Consider the following 13419-nt stretch of genomic DNA (forward strand, 5'->3'; position numbering starts at 1 on the left):
CCATGGAGCAACAGTGGCCTCTTCCTTTGTACCTAAGGTTCTTTGAGGATACTGTTTCACTTGGCTTAAATTCATTCTAATTTGGGGTAAATTCCCTTAGTAGCCCTTCTCAAAGCATACAAGACTTTTATATTACTAAAGTCTGGTTTAACCCTGGCTTTGTCATTCCCTTTTCAATGGGTATTCAAGCAACAACAAAATCACTGGAATCTGTTATAGATGGTTTCCAGGGTCTTTTCCTGGTTCCTCACTTCCCTCAGAGGATAGTCCTGTTGTTCTTCAACCAAATGGAAAGAAAAAAAAAAAGAAGAGAACAAGCCTCTCCCCCTGCCCTCCACCTTAAGCTCATGCTAAAAGGATGCAAATACTCTACTGTGTTTAAAGGCTTTGCTATAGACATTTTCGTACCCAAGCTGAAGTAGATTTGTTATAGATGGTTTCCAGGATCTTTTCCTGGTTCCTCACTTCCGTCAGAGGACAGTCCTGTTGTTCTTCAACCAAATGGAAAGGTTATAGATGGTTTCCAGGGTCTTTTCCTGGTTCCTCACTTCCCTCAGAGGATAGTCCTGTTGTTCTTCAACCAAATGGAAAGAAAAAAAAAAGAAGAGAACAAGCCTCTCCCCCTGCCCTCCACCTTAAGCTCATGCTAAAAGGATGCAAATACTCTACTGTGTTTAAAGGCTTTGCTATAGACATTTTCGTACCCAAGCTGAAGTAGATCAGTTGTTCAAACTTCCGTACCAAGGACCTCATTAACCACAGAGAAAATGTAAGCCAAATTTTAATACTTGCACTGCCTGAATTCAACTTTAGCTTTCTAAATAGGACACTGACTGACTGACTGAACCTGCCAGGGGCTTCAACAGGACACTGACTGACTGAACCTGCCAGGGGCTTCAAGTTACAGAATCTAATTTTGGAAGAATAGCCATTGATGTGTTATTTTAAATAGCAGGCTATTCAAGAAATTAAGACTTTACTAGCCCTTTAAATAAACAAAAGTGCTTTCCTTTATTTTACAGTTTTCTAATTCCTCCAACATAGGTTTTCTTTTTAGCATTTAGGTATTTTAGCAATATCTGGTGTTTTCACTGGCTTCTGTGTTTTATATATTTTACTCCTGTGCCCAGTAGGAGTAACAGTGTGCTACTTGTTTAATTTGTCTGTACAGTCCTTTTTAATAAATGTTTGTTTCATGTCATGCTTTCTTCCTGAAGACTGTTTTCACATCTGTTACTTGCTTATGCTACTGAGAAACAGCCATGTCCCGAAAGGTAAAACCCAGCTCTCTAATTTAACAGGATGCAATTAGCCATAATTCTTTATAGAATCTTTAGGGACATAAATATGGGCAAAGAAATACCTGTTCTAATGAGCTTTAGAAAATAGGAAGGAAAAGGAGATAGCAGGACAGGTTTTAACCTAGGCAAACTTCTCAGTCGCATTTCTGGAACGCAAACCACTGTGTGCTTAAGCTCCAAGTTTCTGCATCTGTGTAAGAGTCATAGAAACAGTGTCTTAATTCCCCAAAAAAGATAATTCTGAAACAAGCCCATCCTCTGCTACCACTGGCTACTAACACTGGAACTGGAGAGTTTCTGTGCATAAAAATGCCTAAGTTGGCCTTGCAGGTGTCCAGTTATGAAACTCAAACAGACACAGAAAAATAACAAGGAAATCACGTCCCTCTGCTGTGGTTCAACCACTGAAAGCTCTGCTGGAGGGAGTTATTTCAGTTTTGGACTGATTCGCAGACCTTCAGCTGGAACTAGTTCCCAGTCAATTTAAGGTAATTCCAAACAAACCAGTCTTAGGTGGGAACGAGTCTCGCTCAGACAGATTTGAGTTGAAAGAAAAGAGTCATATCCAACACCTTCTGTCAGGTGCTAGATTGTCAAGAGACCAAACCCCATTTTTTTTCACAGTTCTTTACTACTGAGGAACCTCCTGGTTTGTTTTGCTTTCTAAAGTTAAACTGAACACAGCAAGAGGCACGATTCCCTCTCTGATTTAAGGTAGGGGATGGCTGTCTTCTAGAGTCCTGCTTTGCCATTAGGAGGTTGTATCTTCTGCTACTGCTTGCTGAAAGTTACATCTCTCAACAAAGTGTGACTGAGGAGCTTATGGGAGCGTTCCCTAACCCAGCTCTGTCAGGAAAGCCCACATATGACATACACCACCAGCAAAGGTGGTAACCTACTGCATGGTAATGAAAACAGTTCTGAGAAATAACCTAATCCATTGTCATACCTGGATTCAGAGAAGAATGTCTGTCCCAGACCTCACAGAGCTCAAAACCTGTGCTTGGTTAAATACAAGAAGCATGATTTTTTTCCATAGGTACTGTCTTCAAATAGACATAAGCCACCAAACCTAATGACTGCCCTAATCTTCCTTTGTACTATAAGAGACATTCCAAGATGAGAAAAATTGGTTTGCCTTCTGTTCATTTTGTTTAGTGCCATCTGAATTGTTCAAACTTTGAAACATCTGTTCATCCAGCTGCTCTTTCCAGTTCCTTAATCCTAACCCCAGCTGTAACATTACTTGTAACATTAGTCATAAAACCAATGCACTGACTCACACCCTCCTAAGAACTAACCCTGAAACATTCTCCTTCACTGGCATCAGCTTCCATCATACTTTCCTGAGCTTAGCAAGATCCTGCAGTAATATGAGCTCCCAAACTCATGATCTTCCTAACTCTAAGATTTAAGCTTAGCATTAATAATCACCTAATACAAGCGAAACGTACCCTTCTTTACTCCAGTTATAGCAAAGAAATCTTCAGAAGACAAAACAGGCTGATGAGATTCTGTTCTGGAGTCTTTATCACAAATCACAGCAGAACAAGACTGAGGACAGCACTGTGCATCAGGAGAAAGCTATATGGACCAAACTGGAAAACCAGCTGCCACAACTACCTACGCTGAAGCAAGTGATGTGGTTAAAACTCAAAATGCCAGACATGAACATCCAGACTTCCTTTCTTCACAGAAGACATTCATACATTACTGATATAATTCAAAATATTTTCATAAATAGGTGGTTTTCCGGCTTTTGCTGAGCTTCCTGCTCTCTGCTTTCTACTCATCATAGATTCCCTGCCTATAAGGGAATCATGACATCAGTCTCTCCAGAGACAACAGCAGAAGTTTCCAAAAGCAAGCAGGTTACATTGCAAAGGACACAGAAAATTGAGAACTATGTGCAAATTAAAAGAAAACCCACCTTTTTGAACTCTGTGTACTTTTTCAGTGGACCAAACCCCATCTGTCTCATCAGGTAGTTTAGCACCTGCTCCACTCTATGTATTAAAGAGGGGGTGGGAGGGGCACCAGCATACAACTTCAGGGTCATATGTAGATCCTTATACCTGGGAAAAAAACAAACAAAACACAGAATTCAGATTTCATTAAAAACTATCACTATTTGCTGAGACGCTGAAAAAATATCAAGCAGTAAGGGACAGACAGTGCTGCAGGGTACTGTAAGGGGAGCATAAGACAATGTACATCCAGGGCTGTATTAAAAGTTAGAATCATAGAATGGTTTAGGTTGGAAGGGACATTCCAGATCATCAGGCCCACCCATTAACCTAACACTGATTAAAACCATCACTAAACCATGTCCCTCAGCACCACATCTACCCATCCTTTAAATACCTTCAGGGATGGTGATTCCACCATCCATTCCACCTGGGGCAGCCTGTTTCAATGCTTGACAACCCTTTCCATGAAGAAATTTTTCCTAATATCCAATCTAAACCTCCCCTGGTGCAACTTGAGGCCATTTCCTCGTGTCCTGTCGCCTGTGACTTGGAGGAAGAGATTGACCCTCCATCTTACTATAACCTCCTTTCAGGGAGTTATAGAGAGCAAGGTCTCCCCTCAGCCTCCTTCTCTCCAGGCTGAACACCTCGGCTCCCTCAGTCTCTCCTCACAAGACTTGTTCTCCAGACCCCTCACCAGCTCCATTGCCCTTCTCTGGACCTGCTTCAGCACCTCAATGTCTTTTTGCTCCAGATGTCTTTTTTGAAGTGAGGGGCCCAAAACTGGACACAGCCCTCGAGGTGGGGCCTCACCAGTGCCCGGTACAGGGGGACGGTCACTGCCCTGGCCCTGCACTCCCTGGAAGGCTGTGTTTTGAACGTCACTGCTAGAGCTCACTGAATTAGGATAGGGACAGGACAGGGAGTAATGGCTTCAAACGGGATGAGAGTAGATTTAGATTAGATATTAGATGTTCCCTAGAAGGCTGTGTTTTGAACGTCACTGGTAGAGCTCACTGAATTAGGCTAGGCCTGACAAGATAGTGGAAACAGCTTCAAAAGGGAAGAGAGATTTAGATTAGATATTAGAAGGAATTCTTTACCCTGAGGGCGATGAGACACTGGCCCAGGTTGCCCAAAGAAGCTGTGGACGCCCCATCCCTGGAGGTGTTCAAGGCCAGGTTGAATGGGGCTTTGAGCAACCTGGTTTGGTGGGAGGTGTCCCTGCCCAGGGCAGGGAGGGGGCTGGAACTGGATGATCTTTAATATCCCTTCCAGCCCACAGGCCTCCATAACAGAACAGTTCCCGCCCCCGGGGCGCGCATGCGCAGTGCGGCCGCCGTCCCCCGCCGCGCACCGCCGGGCGGCCCGGTGCATGCGCGGTACAGGGTATCGCTGCCGGGACCCGTCCCTTCTCGCCGCCCCTCTCCGGTGTTTCCAAACAAACCTTAGCTCTCGTCGTCAGCCCCTGCTGTCACGGGAAGCGTTTCCCCTAGCTGCCGACCCGCCGCGGTACCGGGCGGCGCTCACCGGGGCCTGCAGGCCCAGGGTATCGCTGCCGGGACCCGTCCCTTCTCGCCGCCCCTCTCCGGTGTTTCCAAACAAACCTTAGCTCTCGTCGTCAGCCCCTGCTGTCACGGGAAGCGTTTCCCCTAGCTGCCGACCCGCCGCGGTACCGGGCGGCGCTCACCGGGGCCTGCAGGCCGCAATGGCGGCTTGAAAGGCCTGAGGGCGCCGCTTCCCGCCGTCTCCCCCTCCACGTCTGGGCCCGTCAATTGTCGGGAGTTTGAGAGGACAAAACCCAGGGAGTGGATAGAGAGCCAAAACCAAACCAGCTTCTTTCTCCTGTGAGATGTAACCTCGAGTGGGGATAGCCCCACGCCTCCCTACAGGGGGGGTAATCCATAGACTGGGGTCTGGGATCTTCAGGGAAGCAAAATAAACAAAAAATAACGGAATTGCAGGCTTGGACTGCAGGAGAGCTGGTTTGGGCTCTGGGTGGGACACACTTGCAGGATGCCCTGGGAGATGGCACTGGAGAGCTGGCTGCCAGGTGATCTCCAAGGCGCTCTCATGGAGCCAGGGGACAGTGAGGGACAAGCCCCCAACAAAGATCAAGATAAAGAGCACTTGAACTCAAAAACAATAATAAAACCAACAGAACAAAGACACTGATCAAAAACTAATAACAGAAAAAATATTTCCAGCACTTTTAAGAAAAAAACCCTGCATTTTACTTAAAAGTGTTCTGCAGTTACAGGTTTTGTTAATATCAATGCAGAAAGATTGAAAAGTGAAGCCTGACAAAAACAAGCTCGCTAAGGGGCTTCTAGGTCTGACAGCAGTTTACTGTTGTTAATCAATATTGGCTGTTCTGAGTGCCCGTTTCTCAACTTACATTCCCCCAATAACACGGTCAAGCTAATGAGTTATCAGGAACATCACAACCTCCACTAATGCAGGCAGCTCAATTTCACCTACTTGAGTGTGTAAAGGAGCTGAAACAAGTTTTAACTGTGCTGTTAGTTCCTTCACTCAGGTGACAGACTTCACCCAACAGAATGCAGATGATGATGATGTACACGATGGGGGATACTCTCAAATGCAACAGCAAGAACATTTAAAGGATTAGTTCAACAACAAGGTATTTTGTACCATGTCAATCTAATGAAATTTCTGCAATTAAGTTCAGCATGTAAGGAGGACAGGCTTGCATATTTTTCAGTTCTCTTCTCAGCATCTTATCCTTTTTCTCTCTGGGAAGGAACCAGACTCCTCCCACTGAGCCAGCAAAAATGCTCTATTTTGTGAAGAACCTCAGTGCTGGGCACGCAACAGCATCACACAAAGCAAAAGAATACAGACCGTGTCCAAAAATTTCAGGCACCGACACTTTGTAGCATCCATTTAATTTCTACTCCAAACAGCTCTGGCTTTGGAATTCTTTATTTGGTTTGAAGTATGCTGAACACAGATCCTATTCAAAGTTCTTCCAGGTCTCTTCCCAAGCTTCCCTCCCACCTCTCACCTGCCTGGGTGGATAACCAGTAATCCAGAACATTACTAGATAAAAGACCACGGTCAACTGAAGCTACTAAAAGGCGGCAGAAGTTGGCAGTATCAGATACAACTGCAAGGACACACTTTTCCCCTCTAACCCTCTCATTCTAGGCTCCTGGAATACATATAAAGCAGTAAGACTTCTGTCAAAATAATAGGGGAAGGAAGAAACAACACGTTCCTTAGGTGTGTGCCTTCCAGAACTGAAGTCTCTTCAGGTGCTGTTCAACCCCACCACTGAGCTACAACTGCACTGCATCACGTAGCACCTGGAGAGATACCACTGCTTTCCATCAGCCTGGGGCAGATAAAGCCCTTATCCCACAGAAGAGCTCTTTGCTGCATGGGGCAAGAGAAGAGGCACAGCTAGTATTTTCACTGTAAGGCAGTGCAGGGCCACTCTTCAGCCAGGAGTAGTTCTCGTAGAGTTTTTTTCCATGTCTCTTTTCTGAAGGGTCTGCGTTTCCTCCTTCACTCTAAAGCAGCCAGTTCCTCCAGGAGCTGCTCTTTCTCTTGCTGCAGCTCCTGCACCCGCTGTTTGTTCTGCTCTAGTCTGTCCTCCAGCCACTGAAGGAGCGGCCCGCTGATGGCAGACATCTGGCTGCAGAGGTTCTTTGTGAACACTGGAAAAAGGAAGAACATTTCATGCCAGTGCAAACACACAAAAGACTCGATGTGCTGTAACAACCCCAAAGATAAGAGCATTAGAGACAGCCAAGAAAACCTTTCAGCATCCCGGCCAAGACAACCAGACATCCCCACAGGAAAGTCAGAATCAGCAGTTTGCTAAACAGGGAAATAAGCAATTTCAATCTGAGCTTTAGATACCCAGGGGAGGGATGACAGATCTACAACAGAAATCTGGAAATCTGCATATAAGTTAAGTCATCATTGATGCTAATTAGTTTCTAAATTCAGAAGCAAAGAATGTCTCGTTTATTGAGCAGGTGAGAATGGACAATGAAGTATTTATCTTGGAACAGAAGCGTGTTTAGGATTCACCCAGTCTCACTGGCAAAAGCAAAAAGGTCACATATGTGTGACATACAGGAGATGCACGTATATAGATCAGCCAGATGCTACTTCAAGACTCACCAAATCCAAAATCCCCTTGCTGTTCTAACAACATTAACCCCCCAAAACAACCAAAAAACCCCAAAGTCTATTGTAATTGTAATCAGTTGTACAAAGGTTGATTTATACAACAGATTCATAAACTGCAGGATTAGGTTATTTTACAGGCCTTGATGTGTTCCTTTAAAGTGTTTAGTTACAATTCTGATCCTCCACTAGACTTTGTGTAACAAGGTAACAGTCTCAGGGAAATCTTTGGGTTACACAGTGTTTATGATTGGATATGAACTGTATGGCAAAGAAAAAGACAAAAGTTTGTGCTCTTGTAGTTATTTACAAATGCCTTTTATGGCAAAGGGTGTTTATGATTGGATATGAACTGTGTGGCAAAGAAAAAGACAAAGTTTGTGCTCTTATAGTTATTTACAAATGCCTTTTATGGCAAAGGGAGCACTGTTACATGGCTGTGGTCTACTCTCTCCCAAAATTAGAGCCAAACCAACCCCTGCTGAAGGCTCTACTGTTTTGACTCTGGGAGCAGCACCCTGGATTTGCAAGTGTGAAAAGGGAATCCTTACCTGAGCCATTATGAATCTTGGTTACGGAGTCTAGATGGGTGAGGCTAAGAGAACAACCAGAACACAGGTTAGTGACAAAATAGCAGTGAATTGTGTATTAGGCAAACCCAGGCTATAGAACCAGCTACCTACAAGTCCCTGATGCTGCAGGTACATCTGAACCTCTTCACTTGTTGAAGCTTTGTACATTCACAAGGATAACAAAGAGCTTACAGCACAAAAACATGTGTTGAGCACCAGAGGCAGGAAAAGAACAAAAAGCTGATACTTAATCTCATTTTTCAGACTTCTCAGCACTCTTGCCCTGGTTAAACACTAATCACCGTCATACACAGACACATGGCTGAAGTGCCATTGCCACCATCAGCTCACACATGTTCTAGCTCTTTTTTTTTGTTGCAGGAAAGGAGCAGTTATGCTTTGTGTGCAAGGCTGAGAGAACTCGGACTCCTTAGTGCAAAGGTATTCAATCAGTTTTCCTACAAAGGCACATGAGCTGCTAATGCTTCTTATTTTCCATACCCCTGCTAAGGTTATGGTACTTTAAGTACTGCTAATGTGTTCTACTGTTGCTAAAACAGTCTTGGAGAGGGGTGCAGCCCTGCTGTTGTTACCTGTGAATTCTCCTGTAGGCATCTTGCTCTTCTTGGCAAAGGATCTTGGGCAGCTCTACAGCTGATTCCAGACACACTTTCCCAATGGTTTCATGGGGGACAACATGAATAGGAATTTCAATCCTTTCATATCTAAAAGGGCATCAGACACAATTAACTTAAAAGCAGCAGAGAAAAAAAAAGCACATCTAAAAACCTGCAACAGTCTGTCCAACGTATGCCATTGCTGCAGGTTAACTTTTGGGAACACATGCTTGAGCTGATGGGTAAACGGAAGCCTTTTATAGCCACACACTTGTCTTTCATTTTAATGCTAAAGGAACTAGATGGCCTGTACTGACAGTACAATGCACAATGTGTGTGCAGCTGGTGGGGTCTCTACACCAGGCAAGCTTGTAGCCTCGACCTCTACAGCTGAAAGCAAAAGGGCAGGCCTCTACACAACAGATTACAGCCAAAATTCATACCCAGACTACACTGTTCCACACCAAATCTTATGCTACTGAATTATCTAGGCTAAATTAATCAGTCCCTGTTTTTAGACTCTCTTCAAGCAGAAGTAGGGAGACCTCATTCAAGCACATCTATAGTATTTGCTCCTCATGATAAACCTAGAAGCCACTTATTTGAGACAACCTGGAAATGAGAGACAAGATGAAACACAACCTGACACGGGACAAAATATTCTTCTGCTGTACTCACTCTGAGCTCTTCTGGGCCTGAATGGACTGGAAACAGGTGTAGAGAATCCTGCCTGTCTAAGAGAGACAGAAGAAAGTCAGATTCTAAGAGCAAAAAAAATAATCTAAACCCACATATTCCTTTAGGAAGTAGAATATACTTTCAAATAGCATTTTAACGGGTTGCAAAGGTACATGCTTTTTGATTGGTATGCTGGATGGAACTGGTTACAAGCAGATATTGACATATCCACTGACTATAAAAAGTCTGAAACGATAGATACCTGGAAAACCTAGACAAGACACATCTCTATCGGCTTATCTCACACTAGAGCAGCATCTCCTAAAGAGGCCAGAGGCACAGCCATGAGCTGTATCTGGACTGAACAGCTCAAGGGCACTCACACATTTCAACACACACACATACTGCAGCCACCCGATGCAGTCCTAGAACCCCAGTACCAGCCCAGCTCTGCTGGCTGAAGAGCCAGGCTGTGGGTCAGCACAGAGTAATTAATAACTCATTCTTCTGTCATTGGGATTACGATCCAAACCACCACTCTTAGTCGCATTTTGACTGCTCCAAGCAGAGCTCAGCCCTTCTTGGAGGCCACATCCAAGGATTTCAGCTTTGCCCTGGGGCTGATGTTTCTCATGAGTACTTAGGAGAATTTATTGCCATTTTTAAGTTACCTACCTTTGTGTTTTTGTCTTCAATGAAGCAGGAAAAGATAAGCCCTACAAAACCTTGGTCCATCATCTGATACATAGCTTGCGTGCGGACATCTGCAGACAGAGAAGAGAATGAGGACTGCGCTGGTCACCTGAAGGAGGGGAGAAAGATTTGCCACCTTTTGAAGGATGGCCTGGAATTTGGTAACAAATGGCACAAGATTTATTTTAAAGTACTTACCCTAGGTGACTAAGGTTTGGGTTTTTTTTAGAAAAATCCAATTTAAAATGTAATTAAACAGCAAATCTTAAAAATACAAGATGGGTTAACAAAACAAGAACTGATCTTAGCATCAGCCTGGTGCCACAGATCACTATATTGGCATAATGCCACCCACATAAAACATACTTGCACGCTTCATTCAAAAAAGTTTTATTTTTTTCATTAACACTCACAAATGTCAAAAAACATCACAGCAGGCTTTTGGGCATCACAGATTCTCACAGCTTTTTTTGCTGTTCCCACTCCTCAAGGTCTAGTTTTCCTGTCTGGAAGAGCAGTGGTACTAGTACTAGCTGATCTGTGACTACCCAGTCTCGTGAAGTTTGAGTGCCTGGAGGATACAGACAGGATACACTGGCAGAGGTTCCTGAAGCCCACCCAGATCATTTTGTCCTACCAGAGGACATCTGAGAAACCAAACTTTGATAGTTGGGATGTGCAGCTCTAAAAAATCCAGTAAACTAAGTAATAACAGAATCACAGAATGATATGGGGTTGGAAGGGACCTCTGGAGATCATCTAGTCCAACCCCCTGCCAAAGCAGAGCAGGTTGCACAGGAACTTGACCAGGCGGGTTTTAAATGTCTCCAGAGATGGAGACTCCACCACCTCTCTGGGCAGCCTGTTCTAGGGCTCTGCCATCCACAAATTGAAGAAGTTCCTCCTCATGTTTACATGGAACTTTTTATGTTCAGTTTGTGCCCATTTCCTCTTGTCCTGTCCCTGGGCACCACTGAAAAAAGACTGACTCCACCCTCTTGACACCCTTCCTTTAAGTATTTATAGGCATTGATCAGATCCCCCTTAGTCTTCTCTTCTCCAAAGTAAAAAGACCCAAGTCCCTCAGCCTTTCCTCATAAGAGAGACACTCCAGGCCCCTCACCATCTTTGTAGCCCTCTGCTGTACACAATTATCCAAATGTGACTCTTCACATCGAACCCAGCCCAAGACTGCTCTTACCGACGTGCGATGGCCAGACAGTTATATGAGGATGAGAGTGGTACCAGCCCACGACTCTCATGGGACGTCCCGTCATTTCAGCCAACCTGTGTGTGAGTCAAGGTGCTTTTGAAACAAACAGAGCAAGCGGCAGAAGTTTTTTTTTTCTTTGTACAAGGAAAACCAGCAGATTTTTAAAAGAGTTTCTCATCACTCGACAGAATTCCAGATCCCTTTAGAGGGGTGACAAGATACAGGGCAGGAAGCTGGTGGAAGCCTCTTCCCCAGCACCAAGGGGATGCTGCTGCTGCAGAAACAAACTAGATTTTGTTTGCATGTGGCAGTAAGTGACATGGCAGCAAGGTGTCCAAAACAGCATCCTTGAGCATCCGTAGGGAAAAGGCTCTCCAGTTCACCACGCTTAGAAACAGAGACTTCTCAACCTTTCATCTTCAATGCAGTTTCCCTGCAGAACTGCTACCCTCCCCCAAAAACATACTTCAATTTTACTGTGACCAAGTACGAAGAAATTATAAAAAAAACCAGTTATAACACAATTCTACTGCAAATGCTGGAACCAGCAAAGAACAGGAACAGCCCTCCAAACCCAACAGCTGCAGGAGGGAAGCAGCGGACAACTTCAAGCCAACTAGAAGAAATTTAAAACACAATTTAAACGACCTCACTGGCAGGTTTGCTGCTGCCCCTGCCAAAGGATATCTCTGCTTCAGTAGAAGCAGCTGAAAGCTGCTCTGGCGAAATTTCCACGCGGTCTTTTCTCTTATCGGAGCGGCGCAGGATGATGACAGAATGGATATGAACGATTCGGCTGGTGTCAACCTAACGACACAGAAGGAAAAAAATGATTATTTTCTCTGCTAAAGGCATAACCACCCTCAGGGAAAGGGCTGGCTCCTGTCACGGAACCATGGAATTGTCAGAGTTGGAAGGGACCTTCTAGAGATCACCTCGTCCAACTCCCCTGCCAAAGCAGGGTTGCCCAGAGCACATCACTCAGGAGCATCCAGGTGGGGCTTGAAGATCTCCAGAGAAGGGGACTCCACACCCTCCCTGGGCAGCCTGTTCCAGGGCTCTGCCACCCTCACCCGAAAGAAGTTCTTCCTCATATTTGAATGGAGCTTCCCATGTTCCAGCTTGTGCCCGTTGCTCATCATCCTGTCACTGGGAACCACTGAAAAGATTCCGGCTCCATCGTCCCTCAAACTGCCCTTTAGATACTTGTCAGCATTAATAAGGTCTCCGCTCAGCCTTCTCTTCTCCAGGCTAAAGAGCCCCAGCTCTCTCAGCCTTTCCTCATCAGGGAGATGCTCCAATCCCTTAATCATCTCTGTTGCCCTACGCTGGACTCTCTCCAGTAGTTCCCTGTCTCTCTTGAACTGGGGAGCCCAGAACTGGACGCAGGATCCCAGTTGTGGCCTCCCCAGTGCAAAGCAGAGGGGGAGAATCCCCCTCCATCTACTGGCCACACTTTTCCCTGGGCAGCCCAGGGTTCCATTGGCGTCTTGGCCACAAGGGCCCATCGCTGGCCCATGGATAGTTCACTGTCCACCGGGACAGACCCTTCTCCTCAGACGCGCGGTGCTGTCGCTCCGGCAGGAGAAGGTACAGCGCGGGGCCGGGCTGGAACCTTTCCTCACTCCCAGCCTGGTGCGAGTCAGGGCCGGTGAGGGGAGGCTAGAGCGGAACCGTCCCCACGCAGGCCCGCACAGCGCTCCCCGCCGCGGAGACCGAGCCCCGCTCAGGCGGTGCGAGCCCGCAGCCCCCTCTCCCGCAGGCCGCTCGCCTCACCCGGGCAGCACCGCCTCCCACCGTATCCCCGCGGCAGCCCCAGTACCTCGCCGATGCAGAGCCCCATGACCTCCTCCTTCTCGGTGCTCAACGCGTGGTTAAGGCACACCAGGAAGGCGTCGGCCTCCAGGTGCACCGCCTGCACCGCCATCTTGCCGCCACCCACCCGTCTATTCCCCCCCACCGCCCCGGAAGTTGGCGGCGACCAGGCCCGCTTATCCCCGCCCACCCTCTCCAGCGAAGCCAATCCCAGCGGGGCTTCCCGCCCTTCCAGCCAATCGGCGCGGCCAAGGTTGCTCCTGGGCTTCCGGAGCAGACGAGCGGTGCCGCCCGGCGGAAACGCCCGTGTCGCCCACGCGAGCGGCGGCCCCGGGGTTCCGCCGGGACGGGCCGGGCCGGGGCGGCGGAACGGAGTGGGATGGACGGACGGACGGACGG

General features: G+C 46.5%; 1 protein-coding gene across 1 annotated transcript; it reads right to left on the reverse strand.

The window, feature by feature from the left end:
- Nucleotides 1-6161: 6161 nt before the first annotated feature.
- Nucleotides 6162-13157, reverse strand: BRCC3 (BRCA1/BRCA2-containing complex subunit 3). Its single transcript, XM_014955357.1, has 8 exons — nt 13028-13157; nt 11893-12012; nt 11194-11281; nt 9975-10063; nt 9300-9355; nt 8598-8729; nt 7984-8027; nt 6162-6954 (listed from the first exon to the last, which is right to left on the reverse strand). The coding sequence occupies exons 1-8, from the start codon at nt 13130-13132 to the stop codon at nt 6803-6805; spliced, it is 786 nt and encodes a 261-aa protein (XP_014810843.1). The 5' UTR covers nt 13133-13157; the 3' UTR covers nt 6162-6802.
- Nucleotides 13158-13419: the final 262 nt, after the last annotated feature.

The sequence above is a fragment of the Calidris pugnax genome, unplaced genomic scaffold (assembly GCF_001431845.1).
Source record: "Calidris pugnax isolate Ruff unplaced genomic scaffold, ASM143184v1 scaffold38, whole genome shotgun sequence".
Taxonomy (NCBI): domain Eukaryota; kingdom Metazoa; phylum Chordata; class Aves; order Charadriiformes; family Scolopacidae; genus Calidris; species Calidris pugnax.

Excerpts from the sequence above, each read along its gene's own strand:
- BRCC3 (XM_014955357.1), bottom strand. The coding sequence starts at position 13,132 with ATGGCGGTGCAGGCGGTGCACCTGGAGGCCGACGCCTTCCTGGTGTGC. Across the intron at positions 12,013-13,027 it reads TGGGGCTCTGCATCGGCGAG|GTTGACACCAGCCGAATCGT; the intron begins GTACTGGGGCTG and ends CTGTGTCGTTAG. Across the intron at positions 8,028-8,597 it reads GCCTACAGGAGAATTCACAG|CCTCACCCATCTAGACTCCG; the intron begins GTAACAACAGCA and ends TTGTTCTCTTAG.